The sequence below is a fragment of the Dipodomys spectabilis genome, unplaced genomic scaffold (assembly GCF_019054845.1).
Source record: "Dipodomys spectabilis isolate Male_0828 unplaced genomic scaffold, ASM1905484v1 ptg000264l, whole genome shotgun sequence".
Classification (NCBI taxonomy): Eukaryota; Metazoa; Chordata; class Mammalia; order Rodentia; family Heteromyidae; genus Dipodomys; species Dipodomys spectabilis.
Genome location: NW_024870941.1, coordinates 9,523,930 through 9,548,054, shown reverse-complemented (window position 1 = coordinate 9,548,054; position 24,125 = coordinate 9,523,930). Strand labels below are relative to the sequence as shown.

Here is a 24,125-nt window from a genome sequence, read left to right as displayed (position 1 = left end):
CAGTCTGCTTGGAGACAGGCAGGCTGCGGAGTGGGTCTAATTACGGCAAGTTATTAAAGTTATTACTGATAATTAGCAGCAATTACCAACTTAGCGTGTTTTCCCCCAGCCCGGTCCCGCAACCCAGCCCGGCCCACCGCGCCACTCACCGGTCTGCGGGGAGGGGAATCCGAACTGCTGCAGCTCGTCTCCCAGCTCGTCGCGCCGCCGGGCGTCCGTGGACCGCAGGGACTGGCTCCGGGAGCTCGTGCGCCCCGCGGCTGCGGGATGGGCTCAGGTCAGTGTCCCCACGGGGTCCCCTCTGTCCCCAGCCACGGCTCCGGGGCTGCCTGGCTCTACCAGGCTAGGGCTCGGGCGAGAGGCCCCGCTCGGCCCCAGCCCCGTGCTGTGGGCCTCCACGGGCTGTGGACACCTGCGGGACGGCCCGGCGGAGGCCCCCACCTGCCCCTGCCCCTGCCCACGGGCCTCCCGGGCTCCGCCGACCAGCTGCTCCCCGGGAAAGTTCATCACCGAGAAACAACCCAAAGAGTGACAGTCTCATTAAGGGGCTTGATTTAACTTTATGGGAGCCGCTAAAAAATGCATGAGGTCATTAGAAAGCCTTATTAGAGATATACATTCTGGAGGCCCTATCCGGCTGGAGCGGGCTGGCCTGGCCAGTGCTCCCGGGTGGGGAAGAAGAGGAGGGGTGCACCCCCCAAAATCCCAACCCGCCGTGGGCAGTCTTCATTTACCAGACCTGGCCAGGCTCCACCCCCCGAGGCTCCGCCCCCAACCCTGTGAGGCCCCACACACCCTAGGGCCCCTCCCACTCCCTTCCCCGCAGCCACTCTCCGCCTGCCTCTGCTGGGCCTCGCCCCGCCCCCGTCCTCAGGCCCCGCCCCGCGCACTCACGGCCGCAGGCCTTGCGGTTGCACAGGCGCCCTTCCTCCAGCACCCCCTCGCAGCCGCCGCCCTCCACGCCCGCCGCAGGCAGGCAGGTGCGCGTGCGCGTCTGCAGGCCTCCCCCGCAGTCCCGCGTGCACTCGCCCCACAGCGACCACAGCTTCCAGCCACCTGGGGAGACCAAGGGTGGGGGTCAGGGCCAGAGGGCCGTGGGATGGGGGACAGGGCGTGGGTTAGCACAGGTGTCAGCAGAGGCCGGCGGGGGAGGGGGAGAGCAGGGAGTGGCGCCCCCAACCCAGGGCGTCCTCTGGGGAACTCAGGTCAGCCCAGAGCCCCGAGGTCCCAGTGCAGCCCCAGGTAGGTTGGTGAACTGGTTTTACACACACACTCACACGCACGGCTGCTCAGGCCACCGAGTGCCGGTGAGGAGCAGCACCTGACCAGGCCCTCCTGTTCCCACTTGCTGGCACTCCTCAATCTGGCTGGCCTTGCACCCCTACCTCCTCTGTGGCCTGTGAGCCACCCGGCCCCACACATCCCATCAAAGACCCACATCCCGCTGCCCAGCCGGCAGAGTCCTCCCTTAGACCAGGCAGAGAGAGCTGACGGCTGGAAGAGCCCAGGAGGAAGGCCCCGGGCCCCACCCCACAGCCTCACCCAGCCGCCACCCCCACCATCTGGTCCCCTCACAGCCACGCTTCTAAACACAGTGTGAGTCCCTGGTGGCCCTGAACCTCTAAGAACACTGAGGACAATCTAGGCCCACAGCCCTGAGCACCACCAGGGACCAACAGCAGGGAGCAGTCTGACAAGGACAGAGGCCTCTGGCCTGTGCTCTGGCCCCCACCCCTGCCACCCCTGTGAGGCCAGGACCGCTGAGGCTACCACCCATTACTGCCTGCTGGGGCATCAAGAGCAAACTGCTCTGTCCACCCCAGAGAGAGCACTCCTGGCAGTCAGAGGACCCCAGTGCCTCAGTCTTATTTGGGGTAGGGGGAAAGGCAAATAATGGGGCAGTGGGATGTTTTCCAGGGAGCGGACAGCCCCCTCCCTGATGGGTCCTGAGTCACCTCCCTGCCTCACACCCCTCTGCCTGAGGACAGCAGCAGATACCCCTCATCAGACCAGCAGGAGGACAAACAGCAAGCAAGGTCTTGGGAAGGGCAGGGCATGGGTATGGTGGTTTAGGTCTGAGTTGATCTGCCACGGTGCCTGCACTGAGATACAGCTAGTCTGCCCATCCCTTGCCTGTGCTCGGGCTACGCCAGCAGGGGGCGCTGAGGCAAGTAGCTGGAGGTAGGAGAGGAAATCATGGTCACCAACGGAACTCCTCCTCCCCACTGGGGTGGGCAGGGAGGAACCGGCATCTTTGACGTCCTCCCCCCTCCCACACACACCTGTGGTAGCAACTTCCCCTCTCCCTTTCCTCCAGGAGCCATGATGGCCCCATGGACTCCAGAGATGCAGAGCAGCGGCGGGGTTAGGGCTGCAGGGCCAGACCTGTCAATCCTAGCAATCCCTGCACCGAGCGTAACGTACCTGTGGGATGCAGCCCATGTATAGGCTCAGGCGAAGGTTCTGAGCCCCTCCTCACTTGGGGTGGGACACCCCTCTTACAAGGAGACCCCCCCACTCCTACTTGCCAGAGGAAAACAGAGCCTGCTAAGGGAGGCAAATAAGAGACCTACATTCTCAGCTAGGAAGAGGCTAAGCAGGAATTGTGCCACGGTGTCATGCCCCAGCCCACCCTTCAAGAAAAGCTCCCTGAAAGGCATCCAGGGGTGCCTCCCCGACCCACAGCATGAGCTCTGTCCTGTGCCGAGGACCCGGCACTGGGCCCCCAACTCCCAGACCATCAACACAAGACACAGGTCTACCCATTTATAACAAAGGAAACCAAGGCTGGGAGCAGGGTGTCCCCGTGGCAAGGGCCAGGTAAGGGGACATTTGCCTGAGATCTGACTCCAGCAAGGTGCAGAGGTGGGGGTTCAGGGGCTCAAGGACTGAATAAAAGACAGATGTGGGGAAAACGACATCACTCTCATTTCCTCTCCACTGCAAACACCGACAGCCTGAGGGAGACGGGCACAGGGACAGCCACCCACACCCAGGGCAGAGCTCGGGCTGAGGCTGGCCGTCCTCAGCAAGGCCTCCATGTGAGCACAGGACAGGACTGGGCAGCAGCTGCCCACAGAACAGGCCCAGGTGGCTGGCTCTGAGGGTGTGTGGTCACGTGCCTCAACTCAGGACAATCGGGAGCCACATTTGAACCAGGTCAGATTCCAGATCTTGAACCAGATCAGTTTCCAGAGCCCCACCCCCTAGCCCTCAGGAAGGCCACCTGCCAGGACTGACCGTGGTCCAGGCGCGTGCTTGCTCGCCGCCTCAGGAATCTCACCTGCTACAGCATCCCATCTTGTGATCGCAGAGGAAGGTCCAGGGAGTACATCCTGCTTGCCTGTGCCCTCCTGGCTGCCCTGGCCCAGCCCCCACGAGGAAGCCTGAATGATGTGGAGACTGGCGGCAGTGGGTGGGAGAGAGAAAGGGTGTCCAAGCCAGGCTAATCGGAAGATGCCACTCAGTTCCCATGGCAACCACTGCAGAGCGCAGCCTTTCAGGATAGACCCAGGTTAGGCCTCAGCTGCCAAAACACCCACTATTTCGGGGCTGGTTACCTTGGTGACCCAGGTGGTAAGGATGTGGGAGGGGGATGGGAGAAGAGGCGGAGCGTATGAGAAGAGAGTGGGGAGGGGGACCCTGGCTCGGAGGAGGCCCCCCTCAGGTCCAGGTCACATAGAAGCCCTGACCCTGATTACACACCGAACTCTGGTCCCAAACATAACACCGATTCATGATCACACATTGAGCCTTGATCCTCATCACAGACTGACCCCTGATCCCAAGCAGAGGGTCTCTGAGCCTGCTCACGTACTAAGCCCCGATTTCAGTCACATGCTGATTCCTAACCTTGGCCACGCTCCCTCCAGTAATGAATGCTCAGAAAATGGTCACTGCTATCATTTTCAATTCTAATGTGTGTCCTCACACACAGCTGATACTCAATAAATGTTTGCTGAGCAAGTGCACCCGTGCCAGGAGGGGAGTTAGCAGGAAGAAGTCCTGGGGCCCACAGTGCAGGGCACCGGGGGACACAGAGGTGCATCGGGCCTCGGTGGGCCGCAAGGGGGCAGGGCTGGGGGTAGGCCGCCCCTCCAGACCCGGAAAGAAGCTGCCATTCTTCCCCCACTCAATGCCCCCTCTGTCTGGAAGCCTCATTTCCATCTTATTATGGGGATGAATAGAGCCAATTATCGGCCGCCAGGCAGGCTGGCTGGCCACCCAGGAGTGAGGGTGCCCAGTGAAGGGGAGCTGGGTGCTCTTCCCACCCTAGTGCTTGGGCCTAGAGATGGTGGGCTTCCCAGATCTGGTAGCCTCCATGGGATGAAATGGGGGCATAGAAGGAAGGAGTTCCCCTCTGGGAGGCCCCTTGGGTTTCCAGGATCCCCTTTGGAGGGGAAATGTGTGCTACCACCCTCATCCGGCAGAGGGCTCCCAAGCCCAGCAGGTTGGGCTGCACCTGGGTGGCTGGTCAGCTCCCAGTGTATTGCTACTGGTCTCCAGATACTCAGGGACAGCAGCCTGAACAGGCATCTGTCCTAGAGAACCCAGACTGATTCTGCACCGAGGACCTGGGAGCTGGATCCGGAGTCCCTGCATGAACAGCAAGGAAGACCACCAAGGACAGGGCAGGGGGTAAATCCCAAGGCCTCATTTGCCCCCCCCCCCCCCCCCAGCTCTTTGCCTGGATCTGGAAGCCGTCGGACCCGGGCTGGGCCGTGAAGCTGAGCTTTCAGTCCTCGCTGAGCACTGTCCTCTCCTGAGCTTGCCAGAGCCATCCCCTTGAAGCCTGACCCAGACCATGAGCAGGGTCTGTTCCATCCCCACTTCCCAGAAGGGAACACGAGGCTGGCTGAGCCAGAGCAAGCCACATCTGCAGGGGCTCAGGATTGCTTGCTGCGCTTTTTCTGGGTCCGTCCCATGAATGCTGCTGCTGCTTACAAGCCTGAAATCCAGGCCATTGTTGGGATTCTGGGCAAATCATTGTGCTTCCTAGGCCCCCTCCATTATCAGATCGGGTGGCACAGACTGCCCAGGATTTTAGGAAGTGGAACCCAAATTCAGGCCATAACATGACCAGAGCCTGGCTCTTGAGCTAGGGCTGGGGGTTTGGCTGAGGACTGAGAGCATGTGGGAATTTCTCTGTAACAGCATTTTGCATGCTTGACGCTTCCATCATCCCTACCCTGCTCTTAACATCTGGACAGAAAGAGCTGTCTGCATGGACAGAAACCTTGCTTCCTAGATTCTCCTGGACTCTTGGGCAAACGAGTCTCCCACTGAGATGACAGATGCCAAGTCAACGCCTGCTCTCTGTCATGCCCACAATTCCACCACAGCCGAGACTGCACTCCAGTTCTGGCGGCTTCGGGGTCTGCAGACCCCAGCGGACCCTGACACATGTCCAGGGACTGGGGAGACCATGCCTCCCTGGGAAGAGGTCATCAGCCAGAAGAGGCCCACTGGGGGGAGATCAGCCTGCTGGTCAGTCAAGCCTCTCACACCCTAGCCAACCTGAACGCCAGCGGAGTGTGCATGTGTCCACACCCTGACACACAGCACCGCCCACGGCCCCACACCACGGGCATGTGTACACACATACAGAAACAAAGAGACACACACAGGGAAACACAGGGAGGCACACAGAAACAGAGACATACAGTCAAGGTCACAAAGGGACACATACAGTAGACACACACACAGAGACACATATACACACTTACTCCATTGCCCAGGACACTTTTTTTATTATGATGATGATGGTACATGTCGCTTCTGCAATCAAGTTCTCTAATTAAAACATGAATATTTAAAGCAGCCCTTGAGAGAGATGCTCCATCTCTCCTGAGGCAGAGATGGAGAGATGCAGAGCCAGGGAGGACGCGGCGATGGAGGGAGGGCGCCGGGGCTGGCAGCATGGTGGGGGGGCGGTGAAGGGAGGACAGTTGCTCTGGCCTGAGGAGGACTTGCAGAATCTGACGCGTGACGTGGCCATGTGGCATTTGGAAAGGCCTGGTGGGGGCAGGGCTGAAAATGGGCCACAGGCTGGCCAGGCCACCTTCTGGCTCCTAGCTGGGCCAGGCTCAGCACAGGGGATGGGGATAGGTGTGCAGTCCCACCCCCTCCCGACCGGCAGTGAGGCCCTGGCACAGGACTCAGTGGGCGAGATCTGGGCGTGAGAGCCTGCCCAGCTTTGCCTCCTGAAGACTCGCTGGCCGCTTGGCCGTGTCCGTCCTGCATGCTGCCGCCGAGTGGTGCTCACTGCCTGAGAGGCCCGAGCGGCAGCACTAGCTGGCTCTGCCACGTGACCCCGCCGCGTGTGCCTTGGTGTCTCTGTGGAAGCACGTCCCCAGTGCCTGACGCGGTGCAGGCCCTGTCCTACATCCTAGAGAAACACCCAGGAGTGGACGCCGTCCCCTCCGCGCAGAGCTCCCACTTTGGCACAGACAAACGTGAACAGGGTGTGACAGCATTAGAAAGGGGCAGAGGGGCACAGAGCTCAGGCCCAGCCCCCTGCTTTAAGCAGCTCATCAGTGCAGGCCCAGCTGAGCAGCTGTCGTCTGAGCGAGGTGTCTGGTGAGGGCCGCAGGCAGAGGCACACCCCGTGCACGCCCGGGGGCAGGGGAGCCCCACTGGGGAGCCTACAGCATGGCTGCATGAGGAATGGTACACTAATTGACACATGGCTGCTTCCGGAACAAAGCCGCCTCCCTACCGAAGCTCAGCTTGTTTCTCTTCCCCAGGTCAAGCAGACTTCTGGGAGCAGGCTGGGCTCCAGGCTCTGAGCTTGGCAACTACAGGACACCCCATCTCTGAAGACCTGCCTCTTACTTCCTATGGTTCACAGCCAGGTCCCTGTGCTCTCTCCAAACAAGACCCGCAGCCCTGAACAGCCACCTCCAATCAGGACACCGATGGAATCATGCACAGAGCCCACTCCTAACGCACACACGTGCGCACACGATTACCACATACACACCATGTGCACACATATTTTCATCCCCGAATGCATGGATAGGTGCATGCACAATGCACTTCATGCATACACACACATATGCCACACAGCCGTGCACAACTTGAGTGTATGCAATATGCATATGTGCCCTGTGCTGCATTGTATAGGTATACATACAGTACTACATAATGCACCTACAATCTGCACACACATACAGTATGTTGTGCATGCACATGCCATAACCGAATGTAGCACACATGTGCATGAGCATACTGCACTGTGAATGAACACAGATGGGCACACACACCAGACATAGTCACAACCATACAATGCACAGTGCTGCATACACGTACACACATGTGCACATATGTGCAGCCATGTGCCCACACCAGTGGACACGTGGCACACATACTCATATGCATGCATGTACAGGCTCCCATGTCCACATACATGTATGTATGGCCCTCCCACCTGCTTCTGAGCACTTCCCAACATTCTATTCCAGAATGTGCACACACAACCCCAACTGCCCGGGTTTCCTCTCTTACACCTGCCGCTTTCGAGATCTGTCTCCCCGGGGGCCCGGTGGAGTCTCTGCCTACTAATGAACAAGGACAGGATATCTCAGCAGCAGCACCACTTTAGCCTACAAACCCTCTCACTCTTCATGGCAGTCTAGGAAGGAAGGTATTTTTACTCTCCTTGTTTTAAAGATGAGCAGCCTGGGGAAGAGAGCTGGCGGGATTGCCCAGAGCACAGGGACAGGCAGGAGCACTGGCGCTCCAAGGTGTGGTTCAAACGAGATCGTTCAGCCTGGCTCTGTCCTGGGACTCCAGGTACCAGAACTTTGTTCACCACACCCCTTATCCTGGTAATCCACAAGTTTCTCACCCTTAAGACGCACTGACCCCTGGCTCTCCTCGGCCATGTCTCCCAGCTCAGTCCTCACTCCTGACTGTACCCTGCTGCAGGCCAGCTCCGTACTCTGTGGGCAGACCCACATCCTTTCATTCTGAGTCCTCAGATCCTGAACTCCCCCACCTCCTTTCCAGCCTTCATGGCTGTACCTAGACCAGGCCAGCCACTTCCTGAATGTCCACCATGCAGCTCCCTCTGTTCTGGCTCCCACCACAAGCCCCGTCTCAGTCTGCACTCAGAGCCCACATGCACCATGCGTGTCCCCAGCCCTCTGGAGGCCCTTCCGTCTGCCAGGTCACAGGCACATCCCACGGGGAAGTCTAGCTGGTCTACCCACCACGATAGTAGGTGCTCATTAAGGGAAGTACAACTCCGAGTCTCCCTCAGCCCCAAACTCCCTGGCCCACAGCACCGAGGCATCCATCCACCACGCCTGTCCCAAGGTGCCAGTTTCTGCCAGCCTGCTCCACACCGCACTGCTCCAAGCAGCATCTGGTAGCTCCCTGGCAGCAACTCTGCAGTGATGATGCTACTAAAGATTGGCTCCTGCCTGTGGGGTGTGGCCATGGGCTGGGCCCTGAGATCCATCACACCCAAGCTACTGGGGCCAGCCTGGGAAGTGGTTGGCATTTTGCAGGTGAAGGAACCACGGCACAGAGCAGCTCAGTGACCAGCAGCGGCTGAGCGGGATAGGCAGACCTGCCTGGGACAGCTGGGCTGGCCCTCCAGTGTCCTCCCACCAGGAACTGGCCTCCGACCGTCTCTCTGCTCCCCCAACAAGCACACCGCTCTGCTGCTCCGTTCTTCCCAGGGACCTCTTGGGCCCACTCCCCTCTGCTGCACCACCGCACCGTCCTTGCCAAGGTCACAGTGACCTCCAGCCTGCCTGGCCAGAAGGCTGGTCCTCAGCCCTTCCCTGCTGCTGAACCCTGATAGGGCGATGGGCCCAGCATTTCCACTCGGTTTCCTGGTCCCTGTGTTGGCATGCTGACTCTGCCCTGCACAGTTCCCTGGGGGGTCGGGGCGGGGGGGGGGAGAGGCAGCGCGGCTCAGCCGAAGCCTCCCCAAGTCCTTGCCTCTTGTCTGGCAGAATTTGGCCTCCTAGAGGTTTTTGATCTGGGATCTACGGCCCAAAGATTCAGGATCACTGGCTGCCTTATGCCCGGCACAGCCTATTTTATGCCTATAGACTATACTGAGAGTCCACGCCTTGTCAGCCACGGAAAGGCTAAGCTGCCCTGTCTGCAGTGACCTCTTGAAGGCCTCTCTCAGCCCGCCATGCATTCCCGGCACCGAGAGCCGAGTCCAGCCTCACACTGAGCAGCGGGCACCTCTCACACTTGCGCTCCCTGCCACGGCCCCAGCCCAGCTCCCAGGTGCTCTTCCTGCAGGCACGGGGCGCCACGTCCAGGCACGTGAGGACTGACCTGCCATGGCTGGGTGACCATCCGGCCCACGGGTGCCACCCACGCACTGCGCGCCCGGCACAGGAGCGTGCACGCTCTGAACACCAACGCTCCTCCCATGCGCTGCGTCCATCCCCGTCCCAGGACATGCTGAGCGCCTGCCCACCGCAGGCCTTGGCCTCTGCCATCGCCTCTGCCAGGAGTGCTGTCCCTCACACCTCAGGACCTCACACAAGGTCGCCGGTCCAGGCAACCTCTTGGCTCCCATCAGGACCGCAGCCCCCAGGGTTGGCATGCTGGGCCTTCTGCACCCAGAAGCCAGCTGAGGGGCCTGCGTGCTGCCATGCGCTGCGTGCCCTCTTCCCTCCGGTCGCACGCACAGGGCAGGGCTTTCCCCCCGTCCTCACTGTCCGGCCCGGGCACCTGGGACACCTACAGAAGCCTCACCGCCAGCTGCAGCAGACAGACACGCCACGCAGACACCCCACCTCACCCCTGGGCAGGCTCTTCAGAGAGTCCAACTACCCATGCAGCCCACGCGCCATCCCGTGCCCGCTCCCAAAAGCTCCTCCCCCATCCCCGGCCCCAGCCGGCAGTCAAGGCAGCGCTAGGCCCATCAGAAGGCACAGTGCTCTCATAGCTGAGAATGAAAACACTTCACCCTTGGAGGGAACTAGACTCTGCTGTGTGTTCCTTCCCTCCACACTCGACAAGTCGACAAGTACCTATTGTGTGCCAGGTCTCCTCTCCCTCCCTCCCCCAACCCCTGACCCCCGGCCCAGCTTCCTGCCCTGGAAGCAGAAGGCCCGCAGTATACTTGAACTTGAGCCTTGAGTGCGCTCTGTCTCTCTCCCTGTCTCTCTCTGTCTCTCTGTCTCTGTCTTTCTCTCTTTCTCTCTGTCTCTCTCTCTCTGTGTGCACACAGCCTGCAGCCTGGGTCCGGGTACTGTCCTCCCTCACACCCTGTGTGAACACAGGCTGTGCAGAACACTCACCTGCCGCGCTGTGCCCGTCACGGTCCTGCGTCAGGCTGGTAAGGCAGTTTTCGGGGCCCCCAGCCACACCATCCCTCAAACAGACGTCCCCACGGGGGACCAGGGGGCTGGCGGCAGGGTCTCCAGCGTCACCCCCCAGGCAGGCGCAGGGGGTCTGCATGATGCCGCAGGGGTGCGAGCTGCGGCTGCCGGCCAGACAGGCGTCCAGCCAGCGGCACAGCATCTGGCAGGCGGCCCGGCTGGGGTTCCGGTTGCCCACCACCAGGTACTCCACCGAGAAGTCGTCTCCGGGCCCGCGGGGCCCGCTCAGGACCCCCAGCTGGTTGTCCTGGGGCGGCTGCTGATGCTGCATCTGCAGGAACTGCTTGCTGGCCTGCAGGAAGGCTAGGGGCGCCGAGGGGTCACAGAGCCGCAGCACCTCGTCGAAGCTCTCTACGCCCAGGTAGGTGCGTGTGGACTCGAGGAAAGAGTCGAACTGGTAGGTGCGGACGCGGCCGGGGCCCGTGCAGGGCGCAGCTGCCTTGGCCACTTTCATGTAGAGCGTGTAACGACGAGGGTCTGGGTTCCGCAGGGTCCAGGAGCAGCGCGAGGCGTTGGCCGGGAACACGGCAGCCGCGGAGAAGTAGCCGAAGAACTTGCCCTGCACCAGCGTGGCACAGGTCTCAGCCCCGGGCCCCACGTCCGCCCCGGCGGCCACGCGCACCCAGTGCCCCAGCAGCAGCAGCGACAGCAGCGGAGTGAGGATCCAGCGTGGGCCCGGGGCGGCGGCCTGGCCCCTCATCCTAGCTCACGGGGCCGCCGGGGATCCACGGGCTGGGCAGGCAGGCACGGGCCAGGTCTTGACATGCCAGGGTCTGGCGGCAGGCAGGGCCCGGCTGGGGCTAGGGGGCGGGGGCCTGGGGAGGGCAGGAGAGGGGCAGGCACGGTGTCAGCCCCCACAGAGAGCAGCCGTGGCTCCTAAGGTCCAGGACTGTGGCCACCAGTAGCAGCTGGAAGAGAAAGAGCAGAGGGGACGGCATGAGTCTCTGGGCTGCCAAGGGCTGGAGCAGGGGAGCTGTGCAGGTCCAGGCAGGCAGGGAGGCCATGGGCCTCCATGGAACCCCGTTTGGCTCATCTGCCTGTCTGTCCTACCGCGTGCCCTGTAGGTCAGGGTCCAGCCAGGGGCTCCAGGGCTTTCCTCCATGCTGTCTGAGCAGGGTGGCTAGCTGTGCCACATGGGACCGTTGGCCATGGCTGCAGGGCCAGCATCTTGGCCTGGCTCCCAAGAACCCTGGGTCTGCTCACTGTCCTCTAGATTCCTGAGCTTAGAGTTCTGTCTCCTCTCCCTTCACCCCTTCCTTTCTGGGAAGACTCGGCCGGCCTGATGGGTAGGAAAGCAGGAGGGGTATCTCACAGAAAGGCACTCCGGCTTCACTATCAGGCTGGAGCAGAAGTGGGTACAAAACCACACACACACTCTCTCTCACACACTCACGCACACACTCACACACTCACACACACACACACACACACTCACACACACACACTCTCACACACTCACACACACTCTCACACACTCTCACACACACACACACTCTCACACACACTCACACACACACACTCTCTCTCTCTCACACACACACTCACACACACTCTCACACACTCACACACACTCACACACACTCTCTCACACACACACACACTCACACTCACACACACACACACAGGGTTGGGCTCAGGGTAAGCTGCTCATGCCTGCTCTCTCCTGCCTACCTGCTGCTGCAACCCTGTGTGTTCCTACCGCGAGCCGCACTCCTGCCCGCCCCCCCCCCGTCCCGTCCGCTTGCACCCGCTGTTCTCCAACTTCTGCAGGGCCACACGGTACCCCACTTCGGGATGAGGAAATGGGCCACAGAGAATGAAGTCGCTTCCTCCAGGTCACACTCAGTAGATGGAACCCGGATGACTGGTGCCAGGAGAAGGCCCTGGCTGCCCGCTGCCCGCGGCGTGTGAGCAGGGACACACAGCACTCCCTCGGGCTCCACACGCTGGGGCACTGCCCATCGACACCCACCTTAGCAAATTCCTTCTGTCCCCACACCTGTTTTCCTGCCATCCTCAAGGTCCCTGCTTGATGGTCTAGTTCCCTTGTACAGCAGGGAGAGATGTCTAGGTAGGTCTTGCCCTCTGGTGCGGACACCTCTGCTCTGCTGACCCTGCACGCAGCCACCCGCTGCCCACAGGGACTTGCTGTGTTCTGCTGCCCGGGCCCAGCAGGCCAGCAACACAAGGTCCATCATGGTGTGGGATCTGGTCTGTGTGTGCTTTCTGCAATAGTCTCCCCGGCAGGGCAGGGTCCTTGGCCCCGCCCTGACCTGTGCTGAGCTCACTGGAGAGCCAGAATGCTGTAAGCTGGGCCACCCCCTGCAGTCCCTTTCACACACAGCCTCCATGTGAGCGCGTACACAGCGCGTGTCCATCAAAGAAGGAGAGAGCCTCACTGTCCCCATTAAGATGCAGGGCTGGGCTGGGGTGAGGAAGTTTAGCCAGCCAGGCACAGAAAGAGGCCCCTCGGAGAGCAGCTCTGAATCTTGGGGTACAAAGTGGTCATACCCAGCCCTATGATCTTTATAAAGGACTAACCACATCACCAGCTCCTTACTACGCTGGCACCTCTGGTCCCCTGAGGAAGCAATGTCCACATCTTCCTCCCGCTGCCCTGGCCAGCTTTGGCCCTGACAGTGACCAGGAAGTGGCCTGGCAGGGCCTGCCTGCCCTGGCCCCTCTCCCTGTTTATACAGCCAGAATAACTGTGGCCAGAGGGCACAGCTGGGCTCTCTCCTTGCTGGTCCTCCCTTCAGCCCGTCTCTGGGGCCCCACTCCAGGGACAGACTCGGGCCCACACATGGCCTTTGGAGTCAGGATCAGCCTCAGTTCCGGGGAACAGTGACACAGCCTGAAGGAAGCCCCAGCCTCGTTCATGGGCCCAGGAGGCCCAGGCAACCCTACGAGCCTCAAGTCTCAGCAGGAATTATCCAAAAGCCCGGCACCTTCTCCTGGCGCCCTCTCTCCAAAGCGCTCCTGGAGGCTGCTGGACTTGGAGGCTGAAAGCAGGCAAGGAGCTGGGTTGTACAATCCACCTCCGCGCGTGTGCAGCCACCCGGGGTCCTCTAGGACCCCATCATCCCTTCCAGAAAGCGGATGTGACCTGGAACACACGCTCAGCCTCATGAGCCTGGCCCTGCAGGGCCGGGGCGCAGGGAGCAGTGGGCGCAGCCCTGGACAGTGTGCCGGCCGCCGACCGGTAACCCTGTGGCCCTCACTGAGATGGGGGTGGAGACCCCACCTCTCCAGTCACACTCAAGGCTGTCCCCACCGGTCCCCGTGGCCCAGCGCCGTCCAGCCTGACCCCCGGCACAGCAGGGACAGGAAACAGAACCGAAGCCTGCAGCACCGTCTGTCCTATAGCCTGGCTAACGCCTGGGCCTCCTGTCCAGGCTCCTGTGGCGGAGGCAGGCTGGAGAAGGCTGGGTGCAGGACGGGCTCCCGCGGAGGCCGAGGCCCCTCTGGCTCACGACTTCATCGCGGGACTGTCCCAGCTCTCACCCGGGTTGGAGGATGGGGCTCCCGCGGAGGCCGAGGCCCCTCTGGTTCGCAACTTCATCGCGGGACTGTCCTCGGTCCTCTCACCGGGAGAGTGGGCGACTGTGGGATCCCTAGACAACAAGCTGCCTCTGCGGTCTCGAGTCCCCCGTCTAGGCCTGGGCGGCTCTGGGCTGTTCCCGCTCTCCTTTCCGGCTCCAAGGTCAGTGACCAACTATTGGCAGAGCCCCCACAGGTCCCACCCCTCCCGCACCTTCTGTAGACTCTAAATGCCCTTGATGCCAGTACTTCCTTCTTAGTGCCTAGCTGCGTCCCCAGCCCAGAGGACACTGGCTCTAGCCTCAGAACATACAGTGGGACAGCTCAGGGCGGGGGCAGGGAAGGGGCGGGCCTTCACCCTCCACACAGTGCAGGTCCCCAGGCCTGGACATGAGGACCCCCTGAAAGGGCTTGGAGGTCAGGACGGAGAGCCGCAGTGCACCCGTTCCTCCTCCTCCTGAAGGCCAGCAGCAGCCCCGCCCTGCGCCAACTAGTCCACAGCCACAGACCCGACCCGGGGCTCAGGTTCCCTCACCCCTCCCCACCCACCCTGGGCTGCCAATGGCATCCCCAGACGCCAGCCACAAAGGCACTCTGTAGTCCCGGGGCCTCCGAACAGTGCCCGCCTGTGTCCTGAGAAGAGGCTGTGCTGGGGGAGGGGCGGGCGCCCTGGGCACAGAGGACTGTCCAGGGGGTGGGAGGGGTGGGCATCCTCCCCGCCCAGGGCATCCCACAGCCTCCCACCCCCCGCAGGCCTTCCAGGCCTCAGCCAGCAGGCAACTGGTCACCATAGGCATAGATGTCCCGCTGCTGACCTGCGGGGCCCTGGCGGGGCTGGGTGTGCATCTCAGGGCTGAGCCATGGAGCCCAGGAGGGTACGGGAGAGCCTGTGTAGTGGCAGCCTCGCTGGCCTGCCTGGCCTCGGCCTGTGCCAGCAAGGTCCGCAGGGCCCGCAGCGGAGGCAGACGGTGCCTCTGGGAGAGCAACGGGAGCCACCCTGCGAGCCACCCTGCGAGCCACACCTGCCAGGCCCAGGCCCGCGGGGCACCGTCCCCTGCCCACCCCCTGCAGGGCCCTGAGGAAGCCAGCAGGAAGGCAGGCTGAGAACTGGAGGCTGCTCCGGGTGTGTGGCAGGGGCCCTGCTTAGACCAGCCTGTGCTCTGGGCACCCCTCACTCTGCCCTGGAGGAGGCCCTCATCTGATTCCCACGTACAGCCCAGAGCAATGACAGTGCCACCTCTACCACAGGTGGAGGCCCCAGTGCTCTGGAAGGCCACAGAGACGGCCTACCACCCCTCGTCCCACTGCCCACGCACCTCCAAGGGCATGCCTCTCTGCCGGGACCCATCAACCCATTCCACCTGTGGGCCCTCAGGACAACTCCATGTCCCCTGCCCTGCCACTATTAGGCCTGGGTGTCTCCGGGTAGATCTGAGGCCATCCTAAGGATGAGCAAGGCAGGCATCTAAGAGCCACCTCCAGAGACTGAAGGATTGCTGGGAGATGGCAGGACTCAGCCCAGATCACCTGCAGGTCTCCTGGTATGGCAGTTACGGAGGTACCAGTGCCTCTCAGGCCAGGACTGATGGTCTAGCTCCAAAAGGAGGTAGGACTGGGCTGGGAAGGTGGCTCAGTGGTAGAGCACTTGCCTAGCATGCATCAAACCCTGGATTTCATTCCTCAGTACCACATACACAGAAAAAGCCAGAAGTGGCACTGTGGCTCAAGTGGTAGAGTGCTAGCCTTGAGCACAGAGAGGCTCAGGAACAGTGCCCAGGCTCTGAGTTCAAGACCAGGACTGGCAAAAAAAGGAGGCAGAACCACCATCTGGAACAGAGCAGTCAGGGAGGTGTGAGGAAGCTGTGCCAGGGCCTCCACCAACAGCCCAAGTGAGCAAGCGCAAGCCAAGCTGGGAGGGAGGCGCTGTGGGACAGCGTCCTGCGGGAGGCAGGCCAGCGCCTGGGCTATCAGGATGTGTGTGCATGGCCGCGTGCTGTTGGTACCTGTGAGTGTCAGTGGTGTGAATGATGTGTGTATGAAGACACACTGTGTGTGGCTGTGTATGTTGTCGGTACACTTGAGTCTTGTAGAAGTGGGTGTGGGTGCAGAGGTGTGTACAAGGGTAAGTAGACACACTATGTGTCTTTTCTGTGCATTAGAAGTTCATGAGCATGTACGTGTGGAAGCATGTACAGTGTACACGTTATATGTGATGAATGTTACACATATAATGAGCAGTGTACCAGAAATGCAGATGTACACAGCTGTGGTGTGTGAGGGTGAAGGTGTGGCCATGTGTGTGTCAGTGTGCAGGGGTGAGGGTGTGGCTATGTGTGGCTGTGCTGTGTGCAGGGGTCAGGGTGTGGCTGTGTGTTTAGGGGTGAGGGCATGACTGTGTCAGTGTGTGTGCTGGGGTGAGGGTGTGACTGTGTGTCAGTGTGTGTGCAGGGGTGAGGGCATGACTGTGTCATTGTGTGCAGGGGTGAGGGTGTAGCTGTCAGTGTGTGTGCAGAGGTGAGGGTGTGGCTGTGTCAGTGTGTGTGCAGGGGTGAGGGTGTGGCTGTGTGTCAGTGTGTGTGCAGGGGTGAGGGCATGACTGTGTCAGTGTGTGTGCAGGGGTGAGGGTGTAGCTGTGTCAGTGTGTGTGCAGGCATGAGGGCATGACTGTGTCAGTGTGTGTGCAGGGCTGAGGGTGTAGCTGTGTCCGTGTGTGTGCAGGCGTGAGGGCATGACTGTGTCAGTGTGTGTGCAAGGCTGAGGGTGTAGCTGTGTCTGTGTGTGTGCAGGGGTGAGGGCATGGCTGTCAGTGTGTTGTGTGCAAGGGTGAAGGTGTGGCTGTGTCAGTGTGTGTGTGCAGGGGTGAGGGCATGGCTATGTGTGTCAGTGTGTATGCAAGGGTGAAGGCGTGGCTGTGTTGGTGTGTGTGTGCAAGGGTGAGGGCATGGCTGTCAGTGTGTGTGTGTAAGGATGAAGGCGTGGCTGTGTGTCAGTGTGTGTGTGCAGGGGTTAGGGCATGGCTATGTGTGTCTGTGCGTGTGCAAGGGTGAAGGTGTGGCTGTGTGTGTCAGTGTGCATGTGCAAGGGTGAAGGCGTGGCTGTGTGTGCCAGTGTGCGTGTGGAGGGGCGAAAGCGTGGCTATGTGTGTCAGTGTGCGTGTGCAAGGGTTAAGGTGTGGCTGTGTGTCAGTGTGTGTGTGCAGGGGTGAGAGCAGGGCTATGTGTGTCAGTGTGTGTGTGCAAGGGTGAAGGTGTGGCTGTGTGTGTCAGTGTGTGTGCAGGGCTGTGTGTCAGTGTGCTGGGTGCAGGGGTGAAGGTGTGGCTGTGTGTCAGTGTGCTGTGTGTCAGTGTGTGTGTGCAGGGCTATGTGTGTCAGTGTGCTGGGTGCAGGGGTGAGGGCATGGCTATGTGTGTCTGTGCTGTGTGTAGGGGTGAGGGCATGGCTATGTGTGTCAGTGTGTGTGTGCAGGGGTGAGGCCATGGCTATGTGTGTCTGTGCTGTGTGCAGGGGTGAGAGCAGGGCTGTGTGTGTCAGTGTGCTGGGTGCAGGGGTGAGGGCGTAGCTATGTGTGTCAGTGTGCTGTGTGCAGGGGTGAGGGCGTGGCTATGTGTGTCAGTGTGCTGTGTGCAGGGGTGAGAGCGTGGCTATGTGTGTCAGTGTGTGTGTGCAGTGGTGAGGGTGTGGCTATGTGTGTCAGTGTGCTGTGTGCAGGGGTGAGAGCAGGGCTGTGTGTGTCAGTGTGTGTGTGCAGGGGTGAGGGCATGGCTATGTGTGTCTGTGTGTGTGCAGGGGTGAGGGCGTGGCTATGTGTGTCAGTGTGTGTGTGCAGGGGTGAGGGTGTGGCTATGTGTGTCAGTGTGCTGTGTGCAGGGGTGAGGGCGTGGCTATGTGTGTCAGTGTGCTGGGTGCAGGGGTGAGAGCAGGGCTGTGTGTGTCAGTGTGTGTGTGCAGGGGTGAGGGCATGGCTATGTGTGTCTGTGTGTGTGCAGGGGTGAGGGCATGGCTATGTGTGTCAGTGTGCTGTGTGCAGGGGTGAGGGTGTGGCTATGTGTGTCAGTGTGTGTGTGCAGGGGTGAGGGCGTGGCTATGTGTGTCAGTGTGTGTGTGCAGGGGTGAGGGCGTGGCTATGTGTGTCAGTGTGCTGTGTGCAGGGGTGAGGGCGTGGCTATGTGTGTCAGTGTGCTGTGTGCAGGGGTGAGGGCGTGGCTATGTGTGTCAGTGTGTGTGTGCAGGGGTGAGGGCGTGGCTATGTGTGTCAGTGTGCTGTGTGCAGGGGTGAGGGCGTGGCTATGTGTGTCAGTGTGTGTGTGTGCAGGGGTGAGGGCGTGGCTATGTGTGTCTATGTGTGTGCAGGGGTGAGGGTGTGGCTATGTGTGTCAGTGTGCTGGGTGCAGGGGTGAGGGCGTGGCTATGTGTGTCAGTGTGCTGTGTGCAGGGGTGAGGGCGTGGCTATGTGTGTCAGTGTGTGTGTGCAGGGGTGAGGGCGTGGCTATGTGTGTCAGTGTGCTGGGTGCAGGGGTGAGGGCGGACAGAGTTGTTGGGGAGAGGAGGCCATGGCCCTGTCATGAATCCACCGTGGTTCCTTTCTGTTCTGGTTCTGAGAGCGCGTAGACACAGCCCCACAGCAGACCTGGCGCAGCCAGCCCTCCTGGCCCCATGCATGCATTGGGCCTGTGCTCCACGCGCTCAAGGCTGCCGGATGGCAGGCCAGCTTACTCTCATCAGGTGGCTGGTCCCAAGCCGGTGCCCAGAAGCTCCGGGTAAGGTTCAGATTGACAGAGGAGGCTGTGCCTGTGCTGGGGACCTTGGCAAGGGGGGCAGGCGTGAATCACAGAGCAGGGTGTGGGTTCCAGGCAGGGGGGGAGGGAGTCCTGAGCTGGCCAGGGCTTCTTACAGTATCCTCTGTACCCCCACAGCACCCAAGGCCATCAAGATCAGCCTCAAGAGCCCAGGCTACCTTGGCACGGCCCTCAGAGCCCCAGAGCCCTGCCACTGGCCCTTCCCTGCCTTCATCCCACTTCGAAGGGCCCTCAACACAATGTCCAGCCCGGAGTCAGCAAAAAGTGGCACAAGCAGGGGGAGGTGGACCAGGGCCTGGCACAGGGCCCATGCCACTGTCACCGGCCTCTTCCCACGGTCTAGTCCTGACACCATGCTTCCCAGAATCTGCCCGACTGGCCCAGAACAACTCAGTGACAGATTCACAGACAGGGAGGAGGCTGTGGGATGACGTGCATGGGTCTAGGGACAGCTGATGATTGGGGATGAGGACAGAAGCAAGAGTCCCGTGTGCATGTGTGTGTGTGCACATGTGCATGTGTGCAATAGTGCGGTGCAAGTACCAAGCAGAGGAGAGGGAGGCAGGAGGCAAAAGGAGGTGCAGGGTCCACCCTGTGGAGCCACAGGCCATGGTCAGGGCTTTCCACAGTTGTGGCCTGGGGACAGGCACCTCACAGTGAGCACAGAACAGTCCCAGGTTCAACCCAGGACCCTGCTTGTGGATGTTCTAGAAAGACGGCGACAAGTAGCCGGCAAAGGGGGACACAGCAGAGGCCCTTGCCTGGAGGGAGGACACTCCGCTTGCAGGCTGACCTTCCACCCTAATCCCTGTCACTCTGTCACTTACTAAGAGCCAGGTGATGTGGCAGGAAGAGGGAGAGCACTGCCCCTTCCTTTGTGACGACCCCTTGCCCTAATCCGGGCGTAGGAGAAGGCTGTCCTCACCACGAGGACACCGAGGGCCACGGACAGCACAAGTCCAGCACAAGTCCCCGGAGACCTGAGATCTGAATGCGCACCCCACTGCTTCCTGCTAGGTCTGGCCCTGGGGGTGGGGGGGGGGGGGTGAGGGCTCTTCTCTGCCCTTCGAGCCACAGATTCTAGGAGCGAGTGGCAATGTCACATCGGAGGGTGTGACCATCCACAACTGTGTTCCTCAGAGCAGGGAGTCTGGCCCACACGCCTCCTGCATGTATGCAGACGTCCCTGAGAGTCTGTCAGGGGGCGTGGAGTTTAGGGAGGTGGCATCCAGCCCCCTGGGCCTTTCTCATGTGCAGATGCTTGTGTGCAAGATGGACAGTGGGCAGAGCTGGTGGTGCAGCTGTAGAGACGGCAGCCTTCTCCCACAGGGTGTGCATTTTGCCTTCTAACTGGCTCCTGTGACCAGCTATCTACCACTCATCTCTAGAGCATGGCCATCACCCAAGCCATCTACCTTAAACCCTCAGGGGCCTTCCCATGGTTCTCAGAGCCAAGCTCCCTCCTTCCACCCCTCCCCAACTTCAAATCCAGTCCTCACAACAGCACTTGCATGCCCCAGAGACTTTGCACAGCTGCCCAAACCCTTCGGATCCATTACCCACCACTCTTTCTGTGAGCCCCAATTTAGCTTCCTTCCTCTTTCAGAGGCTCCTGGGGGAGCTGCACCCCTGGGTTCCCAGAGCCCCTGGAGCTTCCCAGACCCCTCTCCTCTCCTACTCCCAGGAGCACATGGGAGGGACAGGCCTCACTCAGCCAGTGTGTGTGTGCATGTGTCCTGGCCCCGTGTTTACCCAGAAATCACAGCTCTGCACCATAGCACAGCTGCCGCAGGGGAGGCTGGAGGGCAGAGGGAACTGCAGCTGGCATGAAGGGCTTCACAGAACCCTCTGGTTTGGGGGTTGTGGGTGGAGGGGGGTGTCTAGAGCTTTCGTCCCCAGCAGTACACGGGGCATGTGCATGGGCTCTGCCCACGGGCAGAGTGAAACGTGGTCTACCGAGGTCCTGCCAGCGCAGGGCACACGCGCACACAGCACTGTCCGGTGGGGTCTGCACGCATGCACACACTCCCCCCCAGGCCCGCAGACGGAGGCCCTGGCACGTGCGTGCGATGTGCACAGGCGGTGCACACACGAGCGCTCACGCTTGTGCACGGCACAGGAGAGCGGGGACAGGCAAGTGGCAAGTGACACGGCTCGGGCTGAGACCCGCAGCGGGGGGAGCCAAGGCACGAGAGAAGGCGGCTGGGTGCTGCCCAAGATGGGGCCCGAGCGCGGGCCGGCCGAGCAGGAGACGGAAGGGGCGGGCAGGGCCGGCGCGGTGCGGCGCGGCGCGGGCGCCCTCTCCCGGTGATCCGGGGCAGCGCGCCCGGCCCTCCGCCCTCCGCCACCGCAGCCCGGCGCCAGTTACCCAGGCCTGGAGACCGTGGCGTCCCCGGGGAGGCCGGCTCCGAGCCCCACGACCCGCTCCCGGAGGCGAGGCTGGGCAGACGGGCCGACCGGAGGCGAGGGTGCCGCAGAGCGCTGCCCAGGTGCGCGCCGCCGGGCCGGCTCTGCCCCCGGCCCGCTCTCGCCCGGCCTCGCGGCGGGGTCCGCAGGCGCCGAGCTGCCCGGGGACCCAGCCGGCCCGGACGCCGCAGCCCCAGCACAATGCGGACCCGCAACACTGGATCTCGGACCCGGACGGGCCCTGGGAGCACAGCCCGCGCCCCCACTTTACGAACGCGGCCGCCGAGGCCCAGCAGGGACTGGAGCCTGCGGGAGAAGGAGGGCACTTGGAGGGCTGTCCAACTTGGCGGCTCCCCTCCCCGGCCAGCTCCGCCTGGAGACCGAGCTCCTCCGCCCCCGCGGGCCGCGGCGCCCCGGCGCTCGCCCGGGCCCAGATGGCAGCGGCAAACTCCCGGTCCGAGCTCCCCGCGCAGCGCCACCCGCGGAGCCGCGCGCCGGCCTGACACCTCCCCTGGCCCGGGGGCCTCGGCTCCGGGCCGCCCGGGCTCCGGGTCCCCCCCCCCCCCCGCCCCTCCGACACACACAGGTGCAACAAGTACGAAAACAGGGCCGGGCCTCTGCGAGCCAGCGGGAGAGGGAGGGCGCAGGGCCGCGCGGCGGGCGCTCCGGGATCCCCGAACGCGCGCGGCGTCCGCCTCCGGGGACCGGGCGCGGGTGGCGGGCACGCGGGGCTGACTCGGCGGGATGCCCACCCCCCCCTCTTCCCGGGGGCCCCCCGACTCCGCGCCGGCGGGGGCGCGCCCGGGAGCCCCCTCCCCCTCTCCCGACGCTTGACCTTGCTCGGGTACCGCAAGCAAGACCCGGCGGCGGCGTCCGGGCGCGGAGTTTTACGGCCGCCCGCGCGGTTCGGGGGATCGGCTCGCCCACTCACCGCCCCGCTGCTCCCCAGGCCGCGGGGCTCGCGGAGGAAAGGACGCTGGCGGGTTCCCGAAGACCCCCACAGTCCGGGTTCCACCTCCCAGATACGGGAAGGGACCCTGAGGCCCCTCTCCGCACGCCGCCGCCCGCGCGGGCGCTCTTCCTCCTGCGCGGCGCTCGCTCGGAGGGGGCGTGGGGTTTGGGTGTTTGGGTCGGGACGCCGAGGGTCTCCCTGGACCGCGGGTGGGGCGCACGCGCGCCCCTCCTCAGCGGCTCCCCGGGCGGGGTGCGCGCCCCTGCCCACCCACGCGCCTCCCGGAGTTGCGGCTAAGGGATCCGAACCCGAGACGGGGGATGGGGGGAGATGATGGAGCGTGACGGGGTTCCCGCGGGGAAAGGCAGCTGAAGGAAGAGGGGTCCGTCCTGGTCAGGCCCCAGTCCTGGTCCGTGCGCTCTAAGAAACTTGGGAGCCCCAGATAAAAGTAGGGAGGGTGGGCTGGGCACCGCCAGGCCCCAGTCGGGGGCGCCGAGCTAGGCGCTTCCCCCGATTGCCTGGCGGTGACCAAGCAGGAGCCGGCGCGGCCAGGCGGAGGGACCCGGGCTCCGCCGCAGCCTCCGACAGCCCTCGCGGCCGCCGGGCTCGCGGCGGTTCCCGGCCCCGCCATCCCCGCCCCAGGCCGGAGGCGCGCTCTCCCTGCCTGGGGGCTGCGGCGACCGGGAGAGCGGGGGTCCGCGGCCGGACTCGAGCCCCCAGCCTCGGGGGAGGGCGCGGGGGCCTGCTCGCTCCTCCGGGCAGCTCGGAGGAGCGCGCGCGCGGCGGCGGCAGAGGCCGGCCGCCGAGGCCGGCGGGGGGGACGCGGAGCCGGGCGTGCGGGGCGCCGGGCCCCGCGGCTCTGCGCACACAGCTCGGGGCCGACCCAAAGTTCAGAGCGGCTGCTCCGCGCCCACCGTGCGAGCGAGCGCGGGCGGGCGTTCGCGCGTGTTTGTGGCGGTGGGGAGGCAGAGGACGGCCCCCCTCCAGATTCGGGGGAACCTCTAGGGGTCTTCTCGGCGAATACGGGGTCTGTGTCAGGGCTGCGAGCGCGAGTCCGGGGCTTCTCGGCCGCCCGCAGCCCTGCGCGTGGGGGAGGCTGTCGCGGGCCGCCGAGGAAGGGGGCGTCCTCGGGGGTCAACGAGGGGCTCCGCAGCCCCCTGCCCGCGCCTGTGTGCGGCCCCCGCGGGACCACCGTCCCCAGCCTGCCGGGGCTGGTGGGTGCCTCCTCCTGCCCAGCCTGCCGGCCGGGCCCGGGCGGCCCGGGAGCCGGGGTGGGGGAGGCGGGCAGCGCGGGGGCGCCGCTCCCATGTCCGGGTCGCCCCCTCCGCGGGCCCGCGCGGGCGGGGACCTGCCAGATTCCGTCGCCGCCCGCTGGAGGCGACCCGGGGGAGGGGGGACTGGTGGGGCCCGGGCGGGGGTCTAAACTCCCGAGCCCCAAGCGAGCGCAAACCTGGGAGCCGACGAGCCCCACGCGGCGAAGTTGGGAAGTCCGGGCGCCCCCCCCCGTGCCCCGACCCCCTCCCGCCGCGCCCCGGGCCCCCGCCGGAGCCTCCCTACCTTCCCCGGCGCCGGCGGCTCCTCGGCGACGACTTGATCCGGCGAGTTGCGAATCCCCGGAGCGCCCCGCGCCCCCCGCGGCACAGCCGGGCTCCCGCCCCGGCGGGGGGGGGGGGCTCCCGCCGCCGCCGCCGCCGCCGCCGCCCCCGGCCGCTGCCGGCCTCGCCGAGCGTCCCCAGGGGCGCGCCCGCGGGTGCTCGCAGGCCCCTCCCCACCCCCTCCCGCTTGTCGGAGCCCCCCGGGCGCCCGGAGGGTCCGGGTACCCGCGCTGCGGGCGCTGCGGGGCGCGCGGGCCCGGGCCGGGCCAGGACGCGGCGCGGCCGCCTGTGCCACCGGCTCGCCCGCTCCGCTCGCTCCACCGGGGCCGCCGCCAACGCCGCGCCCGCCGCCGCCGCCGCCGCCTGCGCCCGCCGCTCCCTCTCCGGCCGCGCCGCCGCTCCGCTCCGCGCGCCGGCCCCGCTCTTCTCGCCTTTTTTCCCCTTCCTGGGGCGGGGGGGGGGGGGCGCCGAGCGGAGC

At 63.5% G+C, this 24,125-nt stretch overlaps 1 protein-coding gene across 1 annotated transcript in view; it reads right to left on the bottom strand.

Moving 5' to 3' along the window:
* Positions 1 to 23,652, bottom strand: part of Adgrb1 (adhesion G protein-coupled receptor B1) — a 91,569-nt gene extending 67,917 nt beyond the window's left edge. Inside the window, exons 1-4 of the mRNA XM_042700002.1 lie at positions 23,610 to 23,652; positions 10,278 to 11,266; positions 895 to 1,056; positions 150 to 260 (exon numbers count right to left, since the gene is read on the bottom strand). Coding sequence (XP_042555936.1) covers positions 150 to 260; positions 895 to 1,056; positions 10,278 to 11,058 — 1,054 coding nt within the window. The 5' untranslated portion in view covers positions 11,059 to 11,266; positions 23,610 to 23,652. The remainder of the gene's footprint in view (positions 1 to 149; positions 261 to 894; positions 1,057 to 10,277; positions 11,267 to 23,609) is intronic.
* Positions 23,653 to 24,125: the final 473 nt, after the last annotated feature.